We start from the raw sequence: 24,013 nt of genomic DNA, 5'->3' as shown, positions 1-24,013 counted from the left end.
CGCCATCCTGGCGCTGCCGCGGGAACCGGCGGCGGGCGCGACCTGGAGGCCCCGCCCCCCAGCACCGCCCAATGAGAGGAGGCGGGAGCTGCGCGGCGCGCTCGCCGCTGACCAATGAGGGCGCGGGTTGCGCTTGGCGGGCCGGTCGCTTGGCGGGAGTTGGCGCGGCGCGCGCCGGTCGTGTCCCCTTGGCCATGCTGTGCCGCGCGCTGCTCCGCCGCGCCGCCGAGCCCGCCGGTGAGTACCGAGCCTTTCCCCACAGCTCCCCCGTCCCGACACATCCCTGGCCGCCTGCACCGCCGCGGCGGCCGCCTCGCTGCTCCTGGCGCCCGAGCCTGGGGTGCCGGAGGCGTTTACGGTCCGTCTGTCCCCTTGTAGGTCGGTCCTCAGCGCTTCCCCTGCAGCATCTCCTGGAGAGCTACCAGTGCAGCCAAGAAGATGACCACCTCTCTTGCGGGGAAACGGGAATGCCTGTCCCTCCTTTCGGCTGCACCTTTTCTACAGGTAAAGTCTCCTCCTGAAAGGCCTTTTGTGGGCCCAGGGTATGTGCTCTGTTGTCAGTAGTTTCTTGTTTTAAAGTGAGCTGGTAACAGTGTGCTTGCTCCTACACGTGATAAGCACTGGATCTTGGTGCACCTAGATATACCGGTGGAAAGTACTCAAAGAAGCAACTGCAAAGAACGTATTTTAATGCCTCTTTGTTTCATCTGTGTGTGTTTCAAGGTATGTCTTCTTGGTGACAGTGTGAGGCTACATAGGTGAGAAACTGAGCTTTGTTCAAAATATATAGCTATAATAGGGTGAAAATTAGGTGGAAATCAGAGGTGGATGGATGTCACCAGGCAGTTACACACTGCCAGCATTTTCCCATGATGAGAGAAAGGACTAAGCAATGAAGCTCCTGCATCTTTTTTTCATTCATTGTACTCTAGTTTTGGCATGAGATTTTACATTTCTCTAAGGTGGCTTCCTGCTTTTCCAAGTCAGATTGTGGAAAATGCTGGAGGCTCTAGATAATAGGTACTCTAGATACAGAAAACAGTAACTAGAAAGCTATTATAGCTGGTGAAAGAGGCATTATCTCGAAAGTTGCTCCTGGAGCCATTTGATTGCCCATGTATAGTCATTCCTGAATGGAACATCTAGAAAAAGTGATTGCCGATATTTCTGTGCTTTAACACTTAAGTTGCCATATAAATGTTGTTTATTTCACAGCTTTATGTTTTCTGCATTCCCTATTTAAAGCATCTGTGGCCTTTCACAAAAAGCATGGGCATTATTATGTTTTAGCTATGTAGCATAATATGTTTCAATTTCTTTCCAGCCCCAAATTTGGAGCACATCCTGGCAGTTGCAAATGAAGAAGGGTTTGTTAGACTGTATGATACTGAAGCACAGGGCACCAGCAAGCTCATCTTTAAAGGTAAATGTTGTATAGAAGGTGATCTTCATTTGATGTGACAAGTATGGGATTTGCTGGAATCAAAGAGAGCTTTTTGCAAGTCCTTAATACATAAATTCTAGGCAGTACTTTATTCCTTCCACGTTCTTTGCTGAGTCTTCTTTACAAAGCAGCAGCATGAATGTGCTCTTAAAACAGCAGTAGCAGATGAATTGTTCTGTGTTGTCTTTCATGCCTGAGGCAAACTGTTGACAAGATTTCTGATTTGAGTGTCCGATGTCATTTAGTCTTCTGCAAAATACCATCCTGCAATGCACTGAACTAATCTTGGCTTTTGTTTTTTTGTTAGAATGGCAGGCTCACTCAAATGCTGTATTTGACCTTGCCTGGGTGCCAGGGGAACACAGGATTGTAAGCAGTCTTTTACCATCCGACTTTTTTTTTAATGCTTTGGCGACTGTGTACAGAAAATGACTAAAGCTTTTTATTTTTCCTTCTGAAGGTCACTGCTTCAGGAGATCAGACAGCCAAGGTGTGGGATGTGAGAGCTGGTGAACTTCTTGGCATATGCAAAGGTCACCAGTGTAGCCTCAAGTCAGTTGCTTTTTCCAGATTTGAGAAAGGTAAATGTTGATATTCCCTGTTGTCTGGTTTTTTCCTTCTTTCCCCCTGGCAAAGTACTTTAAGGGCTTAAAAAGGGCTTTGGAAACTGACAGGTAGAAATAGCACAGGACTGAGCAGTGACCCAGCCAGGAAAGCAAAACTGTCTTGCTGGAACTTGATGGTGTCCTGATGCTAAAATCTGCATATTTCTTATCTTGGGATGAGATAGGATGTCAGGTTCCGTACCCAAGTGTGTGAAAATGCTTCCCATAAGCTGGTTTCTCTAGTGGGAGCAAGAAAAGAATAGTAAGAGTAAGGGAACAAGTCAAAAAGCATGGCAAAACAATGGCCTGTGTTTTGTGTTTCTAGGACTGGCATCCCAAGCGTTGGGAGAAGAGCCAGAGGTACCCAGATGGCATTGTGCTGCATTCAGTTACTTAAATAAATGCTTTTAGAAGCTAATAACACTATTTATTTTTAATTTTTTTTTCTTTCAGCTGTTTTCTGTACTGGAGGGAGAGATGGAAACATCATGGTTTGGGATACCAGGTGCAACAAGAAAGGTAAATAAACTTTCAGATGTGTATGAAAAAAGCTTGGTATCTCATGAAAAAGTACTGCTCCAATGGACTCGTTGGACTGATACTTTTGATTACAATATAGGCAGCAGAGCATTCTCAGATAACTGTACTGCTTTAGATACCTTAAGAGGATGGAATAGGTATCTCTGCTATGTATAATACATTTCTTTGCAGCAGTCTCAGATTTGCAGCATCAAGCCACAGGCTGGTTTGATAATTCCCTGTGTGAAGGTAAGGAGATGAGGTTGTATAGAATGCATCCCTGTTAGGGCACTGCACAAGCCGATGAAGTGGGAGAAATTGCTTAGTTCAGAGCCATCCAGAGGCGTGAAGAAAAGTTGGAAAGGCCTCTGCCAGCATAGGAGGGAAGGCAGAAAGTGTAGAAAAAAGAGCTTGTGAGTGCTGGTAGCAACTGAATATATTGGGGGAAAACCTACTGTAAGTACAGTATGAGTTCATTCTGCTCCTGCTCATTTCCTGGAGCTTTTCCTTCCCGAGCCCCTTCCTCTCATGCCTTTTTCCAGTTCCCTGCTCTGCCACAACTGTTTCTTTGTCTGAACATGTCTTGCTCTTCCATCTGTCCTAGGTTCCCTGGTTTTTCAAACAGGCAAATGAAGGAAAAGACTGACTCCACATGACTGAAGTGGAAGGTGTAGGGGAAAAAAAAGTAAAAAAGTTGCATTACCCTAGTAAGGCAGCATATTTCATAAACTAACAGACAAAAGGCTAAACAGAAAATTATAGGGTGGAAAAGCACTGGAAATCTTCCAGTGAGCACTGTTCTTCATGGGATGAGGTGGATTGAGCACTCCAGACCAGGATGCATGTGAAAAACAGTCCAAGGGGTAACGATTTCCAAAGGCAGATCCAAATTGCCTAGATCAGTTTTAGTTTTGTTGTCCATGCTACACTGACCTCTGTAGTTTTTTTGCACTGTGCTCTTCTCACTGGTTTTGGACATAAGTAATTTTTGTTTTCAGAATACAGTAATGATTTTAAAGGTTAACCTAAGCCACTTTTTAGGACTAATCCTGAGCCGATACCTGTTTTATTAAAGCGATAGCAAAATTACATGTAAACTACTAATTGAGATGCCTTTGATTTCTTTCAGATGGCTTTTACAGGCAGGTGAATCAAATCAGTGGAGCACACAACATGGTTGACAAGCAGACTCCTTCCAAACTGAAGAAGAAGAGGCAGAGCCTGAGAGGACTTGCTCCCTCGGTGGTGGGTATCTGGGCAACAAACAAAATGTCTCTGCTGGGGACATTGTTACTCACAGAATCCTTTCTGTGTAAATATGATGAAAAATATGTAGCTTGTATGTGGTAAATGCTTCCATTTATTTTTGCAGAGATAGGGGTTTTTGCATGGTCAATTGCTATGGCTAATTTTAGACATTGTTTTGTTGTCTAACAGCCTATTTGTCATAAAAGCCAACTTCAGGCAAATGCTGTCTGAAAACACATATTTTTTGGTTTTGTTTGGGTTTTTTTGTTGTTGGGTTTTTTGTGGGTTTGTTTGTTTGTTTTGTTGGTTTTTTTTGTTTGGTTGACTGGGGGGTTTTTGTTTGGTTTTGGCTCTTTTTCCACAGAGAGGGAAGGAGTGGCCCAGCATTACCTTTTTGAGGGGGACATATGGAGAGTTGTAATTTTTTTACCCCCCCCTAATTTGACCAGATAAATTACTGCCTTAATGGTGTAAGACCTGATAATTTTTAATCTATTAAACCTTGTGATGAAGGTAGCTCTCTTATCTATGACCTGAAAGGTGTTATCTCAAACTGCTGCCCAAACACTTATCTCTCAGTGGTAATTTCACTGGTAGGAGTGTTCAAAGGATTGTTGTGTCCTAAATGACATCTGCTGTTTCTAGGCTCTCGTGCCTGGTTAGGAGGAGGTTTTCCCTGCATTCACATGGCCTTGAACTAAGCAGCAATATCTTGCTGAGCTTAAAAGAAAATAAAGTTCTTTTTTCTTCTCTTTTTAAGGATTTCCAGCAGAGTGTAACTGTGGTGCTGCTTCAGGATGAGCATACTCTGATCTCTGCAGGAGCTGTTGATGGGTAAGGAGGGAGGATGCCGGCTTTCCTGTCTATTCTGTGTGCTCAGAGGCATAAAAAGATTGGGAGATTTTCTCTCTAAGATGACTCAGTGGCCAGCAAGGCTAGAGCTACTGCTAGGTGAAATCAGCAGCTATGCTGCCAGCTTGCATTAGTTTTACTTCTTTACTGGAGATTGATGTTCTGAACAAACTGTGATATGTGGTAAATGCTCATTTTAGTGTCCTAGCTATGGGACACAATGAGAGCAATTCTTCCCTCTCTCTCCCTCTATTCTCATGGACCTACGAGACCACACATAGACAGACTATTGTTAGACAGCCTTTTTGGATGTGAGTGGGTGGTCAGGACCTAGATATGTGTAGGAGTGCTTGAGAAAATGTTGCTTTGAGTTACAAAAGATGCATTCTCTTAGGTGCCATATCCCTTGCAGCATCTTGGAGCTCGAGCAAACTGTCTTATTGATTAGCATGGAAATTATCCTCTTGGACTCAACTCTTTAGCAGGATCCATGTGGACAGAGCCTTTCTGAGGCAGATATGATTGACTCTCCTGCCTATGGTTCATGACAGAGACTAACTTCCAAAGAGCAAGTAAAAAAAATTGGAAGACTTAATTTTTAAAACTGCAAACTAAAACTACTTGTCAGAAGTATAAAGGCATCCATGTATTTCCTTTTACCAGTTGAGTAGAGCTATTACTAGAATACTACTAGAGCTTCTAGGCTCTTGTTCTGCCTGTGTTTGTTACAGAAGGCAGTGCTGCCTCCTCACCCATGGCCAGCAGAGCAATTGTTTGGCTTTCAGCACGGCTCTGCTCTGCTCCTGCTCAGTTATTGTCTCTTTAGCACTGGATACTCCTCAGTCATGAGCAACGTGACTTTCTGTGCTCCTAAAAGGCTTTATCAGCATGAAAAGCGAAATTTGGAAGCTGTAGACACTCGTGCTTTTCCATTCCAGTGTGATCAAAGTGTGGGACTTGCGCAGGAACTACGCCGCTTTCCGCCAGGACCCGCTGCCCGTCAGGTCTTTCTGCTACCCTGGAACCAGCACTCGCAAGCTCGGTGAGGCACTGGGCATGGATTTGTTAGAGTGCAGAATGAATTTAAGTAGTACTGTCAGTGACATTTCTTATCTTTATAGCCAATTGTTGATCAAACTGGCAAACTGCGGGATGTTTTGATTGCCAGCACCAAATTTTCAAGCTGAAGAGTGAACATATGCCTGCCTTTTATATCACAGCACCAATGATAAAAACTTGCAGAAGCCTCAGCGGTGCATTTTCATAAACAGAGCTGAGGAACAGTAGAGCTCTTGATGAGGAATTTAGCTAGTAATTCTGATACATGACTAAAATTCAGATTGAACTTTCTTTGCGTTGTGTCTTGCAAAGACAACAGACTGGACTGGGTTTTTATATTATCACTTCTTGAAACTCTTATCAAAAACAATAGCACACTTGTTCATGTTTCTCTGCCTTCTTTGTACCTTTAATGCCATACAATGCTCTTATGCAACACAGTAATTCCTGATGATTTGTCTGACCAATGTGGTAATGGTCAGTGTCAGCCCCAGGAATGTGAGGCAAATCCTCAAGGAGGTAGCTGTGAAATAATTTGCCTGCAGCAAAAGATTTTTCTTTGACCTGAATGACTAACAAATCAGAAAATGGTTTGTTCTACCAAAGCATGAGGGTTTCTCTTTATTTTTGATCTCTGCTCTACAACTGGTTGTTCTTGTTAACTGTTTGAAACTATCTAATAAATCACTTGCCTGTTCTGAAGGTGCTGTTCCTTTCTAAATACCATCCTGAATCCTCATGAGAAAATTAGATGTTATTCTAGAAACATTTCTTCTTCAGCAAGTGCTCTGTCAAACACAGGAACTTTACCATGACAATCTCATACATGTTACAGATCCTTTCCAAATTTCCTTCTCTGGGCATTTCTTTAAGAATATCTCTTTTCCATTTTTTTTTTTTTTTTTAATGAAGAACTCTCTTTCTCTGTAGGATATTCTAGCCTGGTTTTGGATTCCACTGGTGCTAATCTGTTTGCCAACTGCACTGATGACAGTATCTACATGTTCAATATGACAAGTTTAAGGACCACTCCAGGTAAGCATGATATCTGTGGAAATAGCTGCAAAAACAATAGATGTTACAGAGTGTAGAAAGGCAAGTTTGTCCCTCTGACACAGAGGGACAGGGACAGGGACCAGGTTCAACACTTGAAGGAAATCTATTCCATGCTCTTATCTCTAAAGCTGTGTAGGAGAGATCCTCATTTTGTGTTCAATCATCCACATGAAATAATAGCAGATACTGGTTCAGCCAGACAGACTGATGGTAGTTTGTGTGTTAGTTCTAGTTATCCAGTGAGGAATGGCTACTATCCAGCCTGAAGCAAGTTGGAATCTTCTGCTTACTGGCACTCACTAGTTCGTCAGACTTTTAGATACGAACCCAGTGAAAGTGGTCACCTGATAACTTCAGATGTTTTAAGGTGTCTTTTCAATTTAACTTCTACCACAGTTTCTGGAAGAAAGGATCCCCAGATATCGAGGTGCCTCAGCCTTTCAGATTCCTTCAGCTCTGCATCTGTGACCTTTACATGCACAAGATGGCCCTGAGCCTTTGGTGCACGATGCTGCTTTGCCATAGGCCAGTGGCAAAATTTGTTAGATGCATTCCAGCCAGACACATAATTTATTTTCCACTGCCTTTTCTCAGTCTCTCAGTTAACTGAAATGAAATGAACAATGCGTCCTTCTGTCTGCTCTTCAGGAAGGCAGTCTGGTGGGTGGGAATTCTTCCAGAGTGGAGAAGTGCTGCAAGTAGTAAATATTAATAGCTTGGTTGTTGAGGTTAACCCCGAGTGCCACCGCCAGCTGCTCTGTGGGAATGGGCTGCCTGGCCTGTCCCCTCACAGGAGCAGGCTCTTGCCAGCACACCCCTCGGCCTCCTCATGGAGCTCTTGCCTTGTGTGTGTGTGGCTGAGGCGAGCAGTCCCCGTTGCTCTGGCTGCACGGAGCTCCTGTGGCTCCTCGGAGCGTGCGGTTCCCGCAGAGGGCAGCGCCTGCCCGCCCTTGTGCCGCCCTCACCGCGGCCGCAGCTGCTCTTACCCAGCACTGAGGCGGCTTGGTTTGGGAAGGGATGATGGCCACTGCACTGGGAAAGCTGTGGGCAAAAAAAATCCAAGGGTGTTTTGGGGTCTTGCAACTCTTCAAAGGCCACTGAAGGCAGCTACGTGTCCTCTCAGACTGTGGGCTGTTTCCTTTGTGAGAGCCACTACCAAAACAGGGCTGGAGGAGAGGGTGCCAGCCCAGCCTGGGGCTACACTGGGAAACTTGTGCTTTGTGCCCCATGAGAGGACAGGACATGGTGCAGCCAGGCACTCTGGATCCACGCTCAGCTGTCATGCCAGCTGAAGGCTGTTGTGGTAGGGGCAGTGTCAGCCATTTGGGGTGATGGTTTCAAGGCTTTAGCAAACACTACTAAGGCCTTAAGTACAGGAGAGCATGACTGACAAAATGCAAGTTTTATTGACAAAATAAAGCTGCTGGCAGTGGGAGGAAGGAGCAGCCAGTGCCTTTGTTGCCACCTGTGTGGAAGAAGGCTCCTGCTGCAGGACTGCCCTTGCTGATGGAGTGGGACTGTTGATGGCAAGTGAGGGAGGAAGGGACAGGGAAGCTGAACCAGAGTAGTGGGGGAGCCCAGGTGAGGGCAGAGCCTGCTTGTGATATGTCAAGCTAGAGCTTTAATAAACTGCCACTGGTTTGTTTGGGAAGCCTGAAGGGCTCCAGTTGAATAATAAAAACTTCCTGCTGCCAGAGCCCCAGAGCAAGGGAGCAGTGCAACCACTTTCTCCAAAGGATATGTGGCTAGGCAGGAAAAGCCTGTAAGATCAGCCCTTCTTGCACAAGTGACTCCAGGGCTGTGCACTGAGTGGGGCTTTTACTTATTTTTTTATTTTATTTTCTCTTCACAGTGGCTGTTTTCAGTGGACACCAGAATTCAACCTTTTACATCAAATCCAGCATCAGCCCTGATGACCAGTTCCTGGTCAGTGGCTCGAGTGACTGCAGCGCGTACATCTGGAAGGTGAGGCAGTGGGGGGAGACCCAAGCGTGCAGCCTGGAGCTGCATTTGCTTGTCAAGTTCACATAGAACACTCCTTGCTTCCCAATCCTACCCAAAGCAGCTAGCTCCTGATGGGTTGCACCTGGAGTGTGTACATTGCTGTCAAGGCTTCATGTAATTGCTTAATGTAAAACAGAGCTAACCTCCTGCTATCGGTACATCTCTCGTCGCTGCTGCTTATTGCAAATTGCTCTTCTTAATCTGGTTTTAATGGGCATTAAAATCCTCTTTCACTCCTGTTGGTTCAAGCAGCTATGACAAGTAGACAGACAGTTCTTGGTTCATATTTAGCAATGGAGCACATTAGCAGAAACCTAAAAGTTTAATTGTTTTAAAGGGCACTCTTTCCCTCCACCTCTTCCTTTTCCAGCTCCTGCTTCATATACAGCTTTTTCTCGTGCTTAATTTACAGTAGTTAAAGCTTTTGTATTATAGCAAAGGTTCAGCCAGAGCCTTCAGCAAAATTCTAAAGCACTGTCTGGCAGCTGAGGGGCTTTGTCGCTTAACATCTTGCAGTGATGTGTAGGAAATGCAAATGTCACCAAGTTAGTAGCAGGCGCCTCAGAATAGGGTATGCTTCAAGTTCTGTTCTTCATGTTCCTCCTAGGAGAACAGAGTAGACTTACTGAAGTAGAATAGATAGAAACCACAGGTGACTGCCTGTTTCAGGTTTGGGATATTTTTTATGGACTGTTGACTTGTGCATCCATTTCACAACGAGTTTGAAAGTAAAACACAAACCTCTCAGAGGAGAGGGTCAGCCTGCTGAGGCTGTGGTTAGAGCATGTAGCCTCTTTAATTTAGAGAACACATGGAAGCAGCTGGGTTGCTCAGTCAGTGGAGGCAGGAGTTTATAGTAGCAGGACTACTATGCCAAGTGGTGTAATTTTAACCTTCCTCATGTTCTGTGCAAATTCAGCAAAAATGCCTGTGCAAACCTGAGTTGCACATTCTGCATTCATGTGTTCTGATACTTTCTTGGAGGCTGGGACTCAGTTGAGAGTATTCAAGGTGTCATTTTATCTCAAAATTTAAGCATTTGAGCACATTTAAAATATGATAATGTACAGAAAGCTTCTGTTGCTATTGCATATGAGTGACAGATCATATTGCACACTTATAAAATAAATCATCAGTTGATTACATTTCTTTTAATATCATAGTCATATTAGAAAGTAGGACTTGCAGTGCATTTGTCTCTTTCAAGATCTATAGTATTCAAAGGCTTCTTAATTTAAATGTTGACAGATTTGACTCTGAAACATCTGTATCTTTTCATGGCATGAGGACTTACTTTGCTGTGAAAAAAAACATGGTTAAAGTTGCATGAGTAGATAAGAGGTGATGTAAGGACCTTAATGAAGAGCTCTTTCTGTACCTAGAGAGGAATAAGATGCAGAGGAAGACTTTTTCCACTTTGATGATTTCTTTGAGGAACTTTTGCAGCAGTACTAAGTTTGTGTTTGGGTGAGAAACGCTGTGGATAGAAGTTATTGTTGACAAGGATGCAATTTCAGTCTGTTTTCTTTATAAGTCACTTCCAGGCAATGAATACTTCCTTTATTGTGTTTGGGGTTTTTTGTTTGTTTTTTTTTTAATTAGAAGTTCATCAATTAATGAACTTTCACTCTTGAACAACCATAAGATTATATAAGCTGAAGAGCAGAGAGGTTTTTCTCCATAAATATGGTACCTATCTGAGATACCTTTCTGGTAATAAACAAATACCATTTATAGACTTATACTTCCATTGTTCTTTCAGTCCTTTAATGTGGATCACTCCCAGGAAACCATATCAAGTTATGCTTTGGAGTGTCCCAGCCCTGGAATGGGCGTGTTTCTGTATCATATGGTGCACAGGACCATAGACACCATTTTACACGGCATCCTGAAAATGGATGTAACAGCTGTTTCCAGTGAGGAGAGTGACTGAAAAAAGTCTCATTTCCTAGGTTTCTCTTTTTAACCTTTCCACAATAGCCCTCACTTCCCCAGCAATATCCTGTCAGTTCAGGGACACAAAAAGCAGCCTGTGCTGTGGCTAATCCTGACTTAACATGCGCAGACTGCTGACAGTCTTCTGCCAAACCATCCAAGTGGACGCAGCCATAACTGTGCACTCTTCTTCACAGTAATAGAAATTGGGTATAGTTGTTTCAATTTACACTACTATAGTGTAAAACCACTGTGTCCTAGAAAGAGTAATTCCCTTCTTCTGCTTTCCTTCCAGCTATCAGTGGCTACTGGACCACTGTTTTGGTTGCCATGAATGTATAATTAGCAAGACTGCTATTAACTGTAAGTGAAGGTATTTTCTGCACCAAGATCTCCTGTTTATTCCCTAAATAGGGATTTTGTTTCCATGGCATTGCATGTTTTGGCAGTGAAGGGAATGCTCTGACCAAGGCGTTTAGTGGATGTTTAGTCAAGTGATTGCCTCTGTCATGCCATGGGGAAAAAAAGGTGCTATTAAGATGAACCTGTTTGTATCAGAACAACTTGAGTTCTGAAGCTGCAGTTTTGCAGGCTGTTGTAGATGATCGACAGGAGAAAAATGTTTGTAAATCAGAAGCTTTTCCCAAAGTCTTGCATCTTCCTTTGAAACCTATATGTAATGTCTACTCCTTTTCCCAGACAGTAAAGGATTTGTTCATTCCCTCAGTCATTTATGCAAACCCCCTTGATAAATCTCTCTTATAATGTCACATCAATGATGGTGACTCACAAATCCAGAAAGGATTGCCTGATGAAAGCAAGCAAAACTTGGCTAGAATCTGTGTGTGTGTTTTATTCTGTGAGCCACTTAAAGCTGGCTTCAGCTGTCTGTTACTTACAGGAGCTGGAGTCAAAGATAAGTAGCAATACTATAGAATAGGAGAATTATTTTTATGAAGAGTGTGAGAGAAATAGAGATCAGTTGAATGAATGTGAGTGATTTTGAGAACTCTTAAGCTGAACTCTTGAGTGGGTCTCTTGTCCAGCTGATTGGCTGGAGAAGGAACAGGCACTTGGCAGTTGCACAAATGCCAGTTCTGAAGCCAGTGAAAGTTCATCTATGGGATTTTGTTGGCAGTGGTTTCATTTTTTTAATAAACCATTGACCTGTGATTGGGACATTGGTAAAACAGCAGCAGAAGATATTTGCCTAACCTGATTCAAAATATGAGCCTCTCAACATTTAAGCATCTTGCCTGGAACAGGTAGAGGTACTTAAAATGCTTCTCATGTTTTGGGCTCTCAGCTCTGGAGGCAGAATTCCTGTGTGTAACAGGAATTGAACAAGTGTTTCCATGAATTGCTGCTTAGGACTTCCTCAGTTGTTACCTCATGATGACAGGCTGAGAGCATTTGATTTATGCATTTCATACAGGAAAGATGGGAAGTATTCACATGCTTCACAGGTGGGATATGGGGTTTTTCTTGGAGATGTATATTAGGCTGTGTGCCTTCTGACTGTTTGCTTGTTTTTCTCTGGAATTTTTAAGGTTTCTGAGCCCAGCCTTCCTCCACGTGTACTCCTTGGTCACTCTCAGGAAGTTACCTCCATTGCTTGGTGTCCTTCAGACTTCACTAAGGTTTGTCCTCTGCAAAATGGCCTTTCCTGTGAAACAATAGATGTGATGTGACAACATCTGCTTTTCAAAATGGCAGCAGCATTTGTTGTTTTGGGAGGAAATTTTTAGCTCATCAATTCTAAAATGTTCATTTAGGGGACAGTAATCCAACCATGTCATATTAACACAATGTATCAGAACCTTTTTAGTATTTTCAGATAATTTAGGCTAATTGCGAAGTCTAAGAAATTGCAAATCAGTAATGACCTCTCCTGATGAGAGCTTAATACTACCTATAAGAGACAAAACAATGAAATCATTTAATCAGGGCTTTCATAAGCCAAAGGCTTGTTTCGGTGTTCCATATTCACATCTTCCTTTCCCTCTGACTGCTGAGTGGCGAGAAGTTTTGAATGCCCTTTAAAAAAACATATGAACTCTTCTCATTGTGACCTCTTTTCAAAACCTGAGCTGTTTTTATGATAAAAAGAGCCTCCAGTGAAAACTGGGTCAGTAGATATGCACCAGGTGTCACTAAAAAGGAAAACAGCTGAAGTAGGAAGTTGGTTTGAATGTTTGGCCTAGCTCAAAACTAGAAATAACCCTGAAAAATCCTGAACAGTGTCCTAATGATAGCCAGAATTTCTTCCACCCCACAACGTTAAAGAAGTCAGCTTCTTTCTCTTGCTTGCATTGCAGCACCAGGGCTTCAGAAAAGCATTACAGTATAGGAGGATGGGAGTCCTGCAGGGAAACATCAGGAATTGTTCTATTTGTGTAAGATAAACAATATGAGAACTGGCATTTCAGATGAAATCTATGATGTAGAGGTAGCCCAGCATCCTGACCATGATGCATTGGAAATGCAGACCAATTTGACCTTTTAAATTGTTACTGGCACAGGGAAGAAATAGTCAGCCATTGTTCAGATGCTAAAGCATGAGAACAAGGGAGCTAAGACAGGTCAGGAAGCTGCTTGGTGTGATTTGAGAAGGTTGCTTTTGGTAGGGACAACATTGGTGTGACAAAGGTTGGAGTAGAAACATTTGCCCCATTCAGATTGCTATGAACTTTCACCACAGCATTTCCTTTTTCTTTCTACTGATTTCCTGTGGAGTAACCAGTTAATCTTCCTGAAGATAGCCATAAAATGTGGGCTAGATGGGTGCTGCTCCTTTGGTCGGGATTCCAGAGATCTTTTTAGAGCGCGTGATGCTGTGGCAGGGCTCTAGAGCTGTGTTCCTGGCAGAGTTGGGTTCTCTGCCAGATACTGCTGACATCTGACTCTGAAGAGATAGCACAGGTCATGCAACAGCCATCCAATGTCACCTTCTCAGTGTGCTGCAAACGTTTGTCCCCAAGCAGAAGATGTCCTCAGCAACAGAGGCAGATTAAGATGTAGGTGCAAAAAGGATTGTGGCTGCTTTTGTCTACTGAGGGCCTGAAATTTCAAAACAGAGCAGAGTCTGTTATGTAGCCATGCATTTCTATAGCAGAAAGACATGGATGTGGTAGCCTTGCCTGCTTTAAAACAAATACTGCTGCCTGGTGCAGTAATAAAACAGTGTTGGGTTATTTTCATTGCTGAATGGTCAATCTTGTACCCCTTCAGCCAAGCTTCACCATCATTCATACTGGTTTGGTGTGTTGGACGTAGCTGTTCCAGTTCACTCAGCCAGTGATCCATAGGATGTGCTCTGGTTGCTCTAACACACAGATTTATACTTAGATTGCCACATGCTCTGATGACAACACTGTGAGGATTTGGCGCTTACAACGATGTCCTCAGGAAGAGAAATCAGTATACAGAAAAGCCAACTTGGTGGGCTGGGTCACTCAGAGGAAACCAGAAGAACAACATGGAGCAGGTAAGGCCCCTGAGCTATCTTGCTCTGCAACACAGCTGCTGAATTTTGTCTGTTCTCTGTACCAACAAAAGCCTTTGGCTCATCTTATTACTTATTATTTTCATCTTATTATTATTAAACCTCTTCTGAGGTTTTTCTCATACTAGGCAATTACTCATATAGCCAGACAAGCACTTCTATTTGTAAACACTTCTGCCATCAACAGGACAAGGTGGCTGAAGTAGCTTACAAGTATGGCAAAGTCTGTATGGCCAGACTGCAAAGCAGATATTCATTGACACATCTTGTTGGGCAGCCAGGCCTTCAGTGGGTTTCAGCAGAGTTCAATAACTGAACGGTTAAAGGAGATGTCACTGTAGCAATAACTCACTTTTTTTTTCCCCCTACCAAATAGTAACTGAGAGCAGTAATATCATGTGCCTTTTCCAGTTTGGTAGTTTACTCAGCAAAGGGCTGACAGCACATATATAGAGCCTTGAAACTCTGAACTGTTTGCTTCTGCCCATAGTTGCATTGTGCACAGATTTCTTGGGTGCAGTTACCAGTATTCCTTCATCTTTAGTCAGTGGTACTGACCATATACACCCAAAAAACATATAGACATTTGTGATGATTGTAATGTCCCAGAATTAATCATCTATTCATGAGTTAAGTCTAGTGAACAAATGCAGTACCTTTCTACAAAGCCTGGGCACTCAGGCAAGTTGTGCAGCATGCTCTGAGCTAGATAGCAGATGTGGGCTCTGTAGAGAAGGGAATCACTAAACAGGCAATACCTTAGACCAGAAGAAAGGAACCCTGATCATAATATTACTTTGATTTGTCTGTAACCTGCATTTTGTTGCAGTTGAGTAGGTGAAAGGAGAAGTGCCCTCCCCCCCAAAGTGAAGTAAGATGAGCTGCTCTGTAGCATAGCTCTGAAATTAAGAATACAATAGCTTCCCAGCAGCTGCTGCTGTGACTTCCTGCATTCCTCCTATCTTTTCGAGCCACCCTCCAAATGAATTTCATCTTGGCCAACACACATAAAAGCTGAAGGTCTCCAAATCCCACTAATGGGATAACATTACCTCTAACCTTTTGCCAGTGAGTAACAAGTCTAGCAGGAAGTTTGCAGGACAATAGGAGGGAGAGTGCCAGGTCCACTCCATAGCTGGTAATTGTTTTGTGTGTACACACTCTTCCTCAGAGAGGGCTCAAAAATATATTTGTGTCATAGTTTCAGAAAAACAGAAGTAAACATAGATCTAGACCAGAAATGTGAAGTCTAAAGTATCTTATACACTAAAACTTTTCAAGTCAGGTTTGGCAATAATACCAGAAAAAATGATTTATTTCTCCTTGTTCTTGCTGCATTAAAGTAACACAGGAGGGAAGAGGAAGTACACAGACACTGCAAACACAACAGCAGGCTTCCTGCTGACCTTGGCTCTTGAAAACAAAACACGTGCTGTTAGAATATAGGAGTTATCTGCAGAGACTGATTCAGAGCTGGCAAGCAGAATACTATTTCACCTGCTGGGATGAATCTAGGTAGTTCCCCACCCATTTCTGACGAATAAATTACAAGATTGAGGTTGTGTATTGATTGTTGACCTACATCATCCAGTGTAGCAACCAGAGTTTCCTTTACTTTAGCAATTACTTCTGTGGTTTCTGTAAGTTGTACTACTTTCTCTGTGGTTTTGTGTAACCAAATTTCTGGAGCAGGCCTGTGCATGGACAATTTGATTCTTAAATCTTGAGATTGATTATACCACTCTAGAAGATTTGTGGCAGAGAAGGTAGGAAGCATCCAAAATAACCTCCTTTGGTGTGATGCAGGTTGACTGCAGGTATTTGCAGTATTGTACCATGTGCAGTGGCAGCATAAATGGAAACAGCTTGAAACTGGATTAGTAGAATCCTGAAAAATGCAGGCAGTCCTAGGAAAAAAGAAAGCCAGATCTTCATATTCTTTATTTCAAATTTGTTTGCTTCTTGCCATGACAAGAAGTCATCCTACTCCAAGGATAACTCGTTTTCCGTTATCCAGTGTGTCCACAGCATAACTTTAAGACTGGTTTGGGATTCAAAGTGCTCATACCCAACTAGTCATGCAATATTTCTGCTGAATGAACTTGTAATGGTCGTTGTGGATTAAGAGTTGCTGAGCTTGCTACCTTCTTCCCCTCTAGTACCTTAGATATTTGAGCGCAACTAATTTCCTGGCTGAGTTACTATTGTCCTGTAAGTGCTCATTAAACCAAAGATTAGGAGAAGAAATCTTGGCAGCTATGTTCTCATAGCTCAGATTGAAGCAAGTTGTTATGAAGTAGCATATTTTATCAGGAAAGGAGCCTTTAACTCGTTTTTTTGTGTTGAAGTTATTCGTAGCAGGGTCCTTTAATAGGGGTTCCTATTCAATTTTGTTCTGATACAGCAGTACTTGTATTTTGAATACTAGTTAGATAACACAGTTAAAGGATTAGAAGAGGCTTAGTATGGTGTATAACCAGGCCTGTAGGTGCTCACTCGACATGTGTGTGAGACAGCCCAGCATTGTAAAGAAAATGGCAGGTTATTCCCCCTGGACTTCTCATGTTTCTAATGAAGTGCTTTATAGTGCAGTGCTAGTGCTGAGAGTGGGGAATTTGGATTAAACCCACAGTATTACACAAAATTTTTAGTGCTCTTGTGCCCAGCAGTGGAAGTGCTCAAAGTTACTAAAGGCACTACCCCATTTAATTGCATCACCATGAGTTAGATGAATGAGAAAGCAGGCATCTTGCAAACCTACTAATGTGTTCCCTGTGTGAGGGGGATGGAGATAAAAACATTTGAAAAAATTAAAATAACCTCTCTAATACTGCTGCAGACTGAGATCTTTGCCATGTATGAGTCCCACTACTGTTAGTGAGGTCCTTAGGCCCCCCTACCTATGACTGGTGTTTTCTGGGTGTTCAAAACTTCCTTTTTACTTCCTTTTTACCAAGACTCCTTATGTCTTGGCTAGTGAGCTCAAAAGCCACTGTGAAATACCTGTTTGGGAATCATTTGTTGAGAGATTTTATTTCCTTTAGAATTTAGTCCTTGTTCAGGAGGTGAAGAATTTCTCAGACTTCCCTAACTTTGGTAAATAACTACTGGATCTCCGTTCTAATACAGAACTGCAGGAAGCCCTCCAGCAAAAAGACAAGAGAATGAAAGTATGTCCTTCACTAAAAAAAGTCTTTAAAATATGCAGCCAGTAACACCTGACTTAGGAGCATTATTCACGTGGTAGGGCATCACAGTGTAAGGCTTCCTTGCTATTGTAATTAGCCGTGGGACCTCCTTGCAGTACCTTTGTCCCTCAGCTTGCTTATGCAGCTGTTAAAGATGCAGGGCAGATTGTACTTTGTCAGTGTGATACAGGATTTTATAACGGGCTTGTAGCAGTTTAACCAAACTCAGAGGGATTTATACAACTTCTTAGTTGAAAAGGGTGTATCTGACACACAGGGTCAGCACCAATTCATGTCCTGGTTGGAAGGGGTGTTTTTAAAAAGGCTGTCCTTAATTTGCTGTTCTGTGCCCTCATCAAACTACTTATTTCTCCCTTCTCAGGGCCACTAGCCAGCCCACAAAGCACTCCTGCCAAGGCCCTGACAGCAGGCAGCGTGTGCAGTTCCTCACCGCGGCCTGCGGCCTGTGCTCCCACTCACTCCGGGGACCTTCCGCTGCCCACCAACACTCCCACAGTCGCTCTCAAAACCCTGACTGCCACTGCCTCCACCCCAGCCAAGCCACCTGGAGCCAGCCCCTGTGCGTCTCCTAAACTGATCTCTTCCTCCAAAATGACCATCAAACACTGGATTACAAGGACTCCATGCTCTTCTCCTCCAGAAGTGGAGAAAAAGGCTTCTTCTCCTAGGAAAGCCCTGGCAGAAGTCACCCAAGTTACTCAGGGTTGCCTGGAAGCTGCTTGCCCTCCTCAAGTCCCACACTCACAGTTTGAAAAGCGTGCCAAGAGAAGGCTTGACTGCAGCAAGGAGGCTGATGTGGGGCAGAAGTGTCTGCAGGCCTGTAGCTGTGTGACTGAGCTGGACCATGCAGCTAAGAAATCCAAGCTGAATTTATGTCACTTGGTTCCAGAGGAAAAAGCTGCTGATGAAGACTCTCTCAGTCTGGCTGACTTGTGTAGCAACCATGAAGGCTCCAGCCACAGCCCGAAAGAGCCTTCCCTTTCTGGAAGCCATATTAATCCATCAGGCATTCAAACTTCCCCCTATCTTTTCATATCTCCACATGGGAAAGACACTGAGGTAGTAGATAAAGAGAACAGTTCTCCTGAAACAAAAAATTGGTTGTCTGCTCTGGGAGAGAAGCTACGGACTGGCAGACCTGGCAGCCAGAGCACACCAAATAGCCCCCTGTCACTCTGCAGCCCCGGTGCCAAAAGACAAGAGTCTGTGGCAGTGGCCACTTCGCCGAAAACTGTAAGTAGGGCAGCCAACAACATTGTCATGAAATAAGCTATCCCTAGCTGCCACTCTCCCCTTGTTTGTTCTCTCCTGCTCAGACACAAAGAATTATCTGATCCCTTTGACTATGGACAAAAGGGATGATTTCTGGCCTAATAAGCCAGATACATTATTGCTGTGATCTGCTAAGCCCCTCCACGCAGGAACAGAATTTTTATGATGTGTCCTTTGTTTTCAAGGGACTTAAGGCACACTGGAGCTCAGAGATCCCTGTAGCTCCCAGCTGGATGTTTGAAGGAGGTAGCTGTCTTCTTAAGTACAGCTCTAGTCTGAGAGGCACAATATGCCAACAGCTTTCCTGGCAGACCTCCTGTTCATGTGTTCACCATCACATCTGCCTGTTTATGTTACTGGAGAGCCACTTAAACATTGGAAGAAAGAGCTAAACTCTCTTCCAGCTCAGGTAGCAAAAGAATTTGTTACCCATGTTAAAACTGTGGGACATTATATAATGCCTTCAGTTCCTTCAATGGAAAACTAGAAGAAAACAGTAAGTGTGCAAGAGTGAGAGGTCAGGATTTGACCTACATCATCCTGCTTTTGGTGTACAGGAAGCCTGACACAGAGCCCATCCTAGGTTCTGAAATTAAAGTTAAGCTTATAAAGCAGCTAAAAACATTGGCATGAGGGTTTAACTAGGAAATTAAGATTACATTTTTTAAAACAAGCCAGACTTGCCTTATCTCTGAAACTGGACTCCCAAGTCTTCCAGTGTCTTTGACTGAGTCTTATTTCAGTAAATGTTAGGTAAATTTTCAATCATCAAATTTTAGTTGTACTCTGGTGCTAAAAGATCTGAGGCTAAAAGCCATTATTGAGGCTTATCTCATTTCTTAGCTAATTTCATCCCTTCCAACACCTCTATCAGATATGACCTGGGCAAACCACCAGTCCTGAAGTTATTCATAGCATCTTCATGTTGTGGTTGTACCAAGAAATCTTGGTTATAGAAAACCTATAGCTACTTGTGACTACTTGTGGTTTATGCTGTATGTGCTTAAACACAAGACAGAGAGACTTGCCCTGGTTCAGATTTTGGGATGCTCCTGTGTTGTTACAGCCTGAGGAGATGCCAGAAACACCCCACAGCATTCATTGAATTTGCTGTTTCTTGGAAATTTGCAGCTCTCTTACCTGCTGTAGGGAAGCTGAAACTGCAGTTGGAGTTCTGCATTTCTCATGGCAGTAGGACAACCCTAGGATTTAGACAGTGTTGCCTGTGGTTAGTAAGCCTCTTATCTGTGAAACAGATTGTAGTAAAGAACCTTTCCATCTACTCTCTTAGTTGGGAAGCCAAGCAAACTGGAACAGTGATGGAAGAGAGACTTTGTGATTCCTGCAGCAAATGAGCTGTTAACCTAAAAGTGTTTCATGTTGGTTTTGGTTTTATTTCTTGCTAGGCTGCAGCCACTTCAATTTCCATGAGGAAGATCTGCACATACTTCCACAGAAAGCCACAGAATGACTGAAACAGCATGTGGTGGTTGCACCTGAGGCATGTTGACACTGAGCTATCAAGACCAGGCTTAACAATGCCAGCAACGATGCACCAGCATTACACCATTTGTTGTCGGACCTTCATAGACTTGAGGTTTTAGTCTTCCTGTTTTTAAAGCTGTTAGCAGTTAAAGTGAGCTGAGTGTGTAAAATCTACACAATACTTACTCGTGGTCGCTTTCTGACTTCTAGGGTATGTATTTTTTTAATAAACAAAGTATTTTTAATGTGGCAACTGTTCTAGTCCAAAGACAGCCACAGCTCTGCTGTGTATTGTTGATAGGCACCTATAGCTTGTCAGTTTGTTATTAATCTGCTGTTCAAACTGCCTCTACTTAAGAGTAGTGTGTCAATCATTGCACCCTCCTGAAAAGTAAGTGTTGGAATGTGTGTACAGAAATTTACTGGAGGTACATCTGATCCTCTAAATACTGAATGGCATTTCTGGAGTTATTCCTCTAGTACTGCAATGACTGCCTGCTTCCAGCAGGGAAGTTAGAAATGTGTTAATTGAATCTAAAACCCTTTTAAATAGCCTATGTCCATCTGATGGTGACTATGGTATAAGAGACAAAGTATAATCAAGTACATAATGCCTGTTCTCCCCTTGCCATCCTCTTTCTTCTCCCACCCTGGAAACTACTGTATTTACCTACTTAGCTGCCTCTTGAACAATCAGCACTACAGCTCTTAAGACCAAAAGTTTATCACTTTTCTGAAATGAAATACTGGCAAGGCATGTTTGAGGAATTAGTTTGACCTAGCCTAAATAGGCATCCATAACAGCCCACTGCCAGTCAGCTCTTACAGGTTCAGCCTGTAGCAAAGGCATTAGTAACTACTTATAACACACCTTCATAACAGTTTTATAATACAGTAGTTACAAAATAATACCTTGTAAATTTTGGGAGAGGCAACTGACATTTTAGAAAGCACTTGAGAGCATTTACATATTAATATTAAATGCTTTGCCATTGTGTGTTGTCCCTGATGCTGATAGAAGGTCACTGAAATGAGATCACTGTCCTGGCTAATGACACCAATTCCTCAGCCACGCTTTCCCCAGGATCTTCTAATAGAAGTAGGATCTTCTAGTAGAAGATCCCTACCTTATGTTGGAGCATTTACTGTTTTCTGGTGTAATACTTCCCATGAACTTCAAAACCAATCAAACCCTTTGAATCCCTATTAAATTTTTTGACTGCAGAAGAATTGAGGTATATGAAGGGGAGATGATCCCACTAACTTAGGTTTTCTATCTTAAATTGTAACACCTACTTTCCTGTAACATTGGAAAGTAGGGTAGCTGAAAGGGATTAGAAGGAAACAGGATGGTTTGTACTTTGTGGTAGATTGTATTTTGCAAAGAAATCAGTTACTTGAGAGACAATGGCTTCTGTTAAAGGTCTGTTACAGCTACAAAACAAAAGGAAATGTATAGTGTGCTTTTTTAAAAAAAAAGAAAAGGAATTACTGTCATGTTGCATCTTTTAGCAGAAGCTCTTGGGTACAAATAGGGGCCAGGACAGTTTTCTTGTGTTTGCTGAATTACAGGCCATCATCCTATGAATGCGTCAGGCATATTTTTATAGTTCTTCTTTTAAAAAAATGGATTTTTTAAAAGTGATTATCTGAATAGATCTAGTATCTTAGGCAAAACAGGAATATAAAAATATCTGCTAGTTTAATTTTAACCTACTTCTGTATATTGAAATACATGGAAGTAGTAGAAACATAACCTAAAATAAGTAGGTTTGGGATTTAATTCTGTCTTAATTTTAATTATTAGAGCAACTTTGTGGGGTACAACCTGCCTTGCTTCAACCAGATTTTCATGCAGGATTCTTCCATGCAGTTTCTAAAAAACATTGCAGAGTAAAGAGATGTTAACCCTATTGAAGTAAATGAGAGTCATCAGACACTTCAACAATAGGATTTTTTGTTTCTCCACTTTTCCATAGTATTTTACTCCTCCAGAAACGTTCTGCAACCAAACCATTGTCTCCTGTATCTTGTAAATGTCTACCTAGAGATGATATACACTAATGGCTTACCACCTGGATGAATAATATTCTGTGGGCATGTGAGATCTTCTTTTAGGCGATACTTGTTTAGTGGAACAACTTGTTTTATGGACCACTGGGCATTTATTTTTTCATCTGAAGCTGGTGTCAACCTGGTTCAGAGTCTAGGAGAATTAACTGAAACGTATTTTTCTAAGACCAACTGCCTTGACCTTATTGTGATAAAATCAAAATTGCAAAAGCATGGAAAAATTGCTTATACAAATTGTGTGCCAGGTGGTTCAAGGTAACCAGTGCTGCCTTTACCTTAGAAGCTTGATAAAATAAGCATTCAGAGAACTGCTTTCAATTGTTTTGGGACAGCAAGCCATACCTCAGAATTTTCTTTCCTTCTAAAGGATTTGCAGAATCTCTTACCTCCATGTTCTATAATAAAATTAAGCCTTTTAAGGTATTATTCCCAAATCCTACATATGTATGTAAATCCCACCTTAAGTATCTTATAGGTTTTTCTAGGCAGCTGATAGTGATTCCTGATGTCTTGTCTCTGTCCTCAGTGTTTACCTTTACCCTCTGACTGCCAAGTGGGATTCTGATGGTGCTACATCCAACAGTTATTGCTGCTGCTCTGTTGGAAGTTGTGCCTCCCTCTGCTCAGCTGTGAGCAGCCAACCAGTTTGGATTTTGGGCAGCCTGACAGCAACTGGGGCTAGCCCTGCTGGGCAAAACTGGGCAGGCAAAACTGGCAGATCCCAGGATCTGTGCAGCTGCATGGTCAGCAAGCCTGGGCAAGCATTTCTGCTGGGAGCAGCACTCACTTAAGAGGCCCTTGGGGCAGCTAGCAGCCAAGAAAACCTAAATTGCCTCAGTTCTCTGCCTCAGCATCTAGCTATAGACCATGGAGGAGACAGATGTGAACGTGTGGGGACAACATTGCCACCAAGGGAACTGTCCTGTCAAACTACCTCTTGATGTGTAGAGTTGGCATCTGGTGGAATTCAATGTCTTGTTGGTTGGGGAGTGCTTGAGTGTTCCTCTGGCACAGTTGTTTCTGCAGCCACTGAACATGGCTGGAATCTCCAATATGGTCCATATTACCTTTGAGTGTCCACCTTGTACAGTGGTTACTGAGATGACAGAAAATGCACTGGCATGGCTTAGAAAAACGTTCTAGTTGCTCTCTGTGTGTGGTTTATAAGTTCTTAAGAAGTTTTGTTTAGAAATTGATGCTTTTCAGGCAGGAATTTGTCAAAAGCATTTGGTAGCTGGATATTCTAAGGTCTGTGTATAACTCTTGAAGAAGCTCTTCAAGGTCAAATATTAAAAGTTTTTCATGACTAATACTTCTTTGCCAGTAAATGGGAAATTGTGTTCATCATCAGGTCCACTACGATCAAATGTCATTTGATCTGGAGCTGACCTAAACAGTTTTCCAAGTGGAAATTATCATTCTCTTCACAGAACTCAGAACTTCCCCTCTCTCTGATTTATGAATACTACAATAAATAAAATACATCATGCTACTATACAGCATCCATGTGTTGTCCTTCAAATAACAGCTTTACCCATAACAAACTGCTCATCATCTGCACTCCACAAAATGCCAAATACAAAGCAAAGCATGGGTATGGGGAAAGCAAACATGAAAGAGTCCATCTATAATTTCTTTTAAAATGACTTAAACATTTCATGTCAGTTGTTTTATAGAATAATGCATAGTTGATGTGAGGACAGCATGAAGCCAGAAGGGGGAAAAGCAAAATTGCAATCAAAGAACG

At 42.6% G+C, this 24,013-nt stretch overlaps 1 protein-coding gene across 1 annotated transcript; it reads left to right on the top strand.

Annotated features, from left to right (window-relative positions):
- The first annotated feature begins 141 nt into the window (after positions 1–141).
- DTL (denticleless E3 ubiquitin protein ligase homolog) lies at positions 142–23,763 on the top strand. The gene is made up of 15 exons (XM_015623306.3): positions 142–237; positions 379–504; positions 1,325–1,423; positions 1,752–1,813; positions 1,905–2,025; positions 2,503–2,568; positions 3,698–3,813; positions 4,577–4,650; positions 5,607–5,710; positions 6,658–6,762; positions 8,636–8,748; positions 12,273–12,362; positions 14,071–14,209; positions 17,798–18,669; positions 20,115–23,763. Exons 1-15 carry the CDS (start codon positions 195–197, stop codon positions 20,181–20,183), a joined length of 2,199 nt encoding a protein of 732 aa, XP_015478792.1. The 5' UTR covers positions 142–194; the 3' UTR covers positions 20,184–23,763.
- Positions 23,764–24,013: the final 250 nt, after the last annotated feature.

This window comes from Parus major, chromosome 3 (assembly GCF_001522545.3).
Source record: "Parus major isolate Abel chromosome 3, Parus_major1.1, whole genome shotgun sequence".
Classification (NCBI taxonomy): domain Eukaryota; kingdom Metazoa; phylum Chordata; class Aves; order Passeriformes; family Paridae; genus Parus; species Parus major.
Note: the sequence above shows the minus strand (reverse complement) of the source record. Positions and strands in the feature narration are given on the sequence as shown.

Excerpts from the sequence above, each read along its gene's own strand:
- DTL (XM_015623306.3), top strand. The coding sequence starts at position 195 with ATGCTGTGCCGCGCGCTGCTCCGCCGCGCCGCCGAGCCCGCCG. Across the intron at positions 4,651-5,606 it reads TCTGCAGGAGCTGTTGATGG|TGTGATCAAAGTGTGGGACT; the intron begins GTAAGGAGGGAG and ends TTTCCATTCCAG. Across the intron at positions 18,670-20,114 it reads TGGCCACTTCGCCGAAAACT|GCTGCAGCCACTTCAATTTC; the intron begins GTAAGTAGGGCA and ends ATTTCTTGCTAG.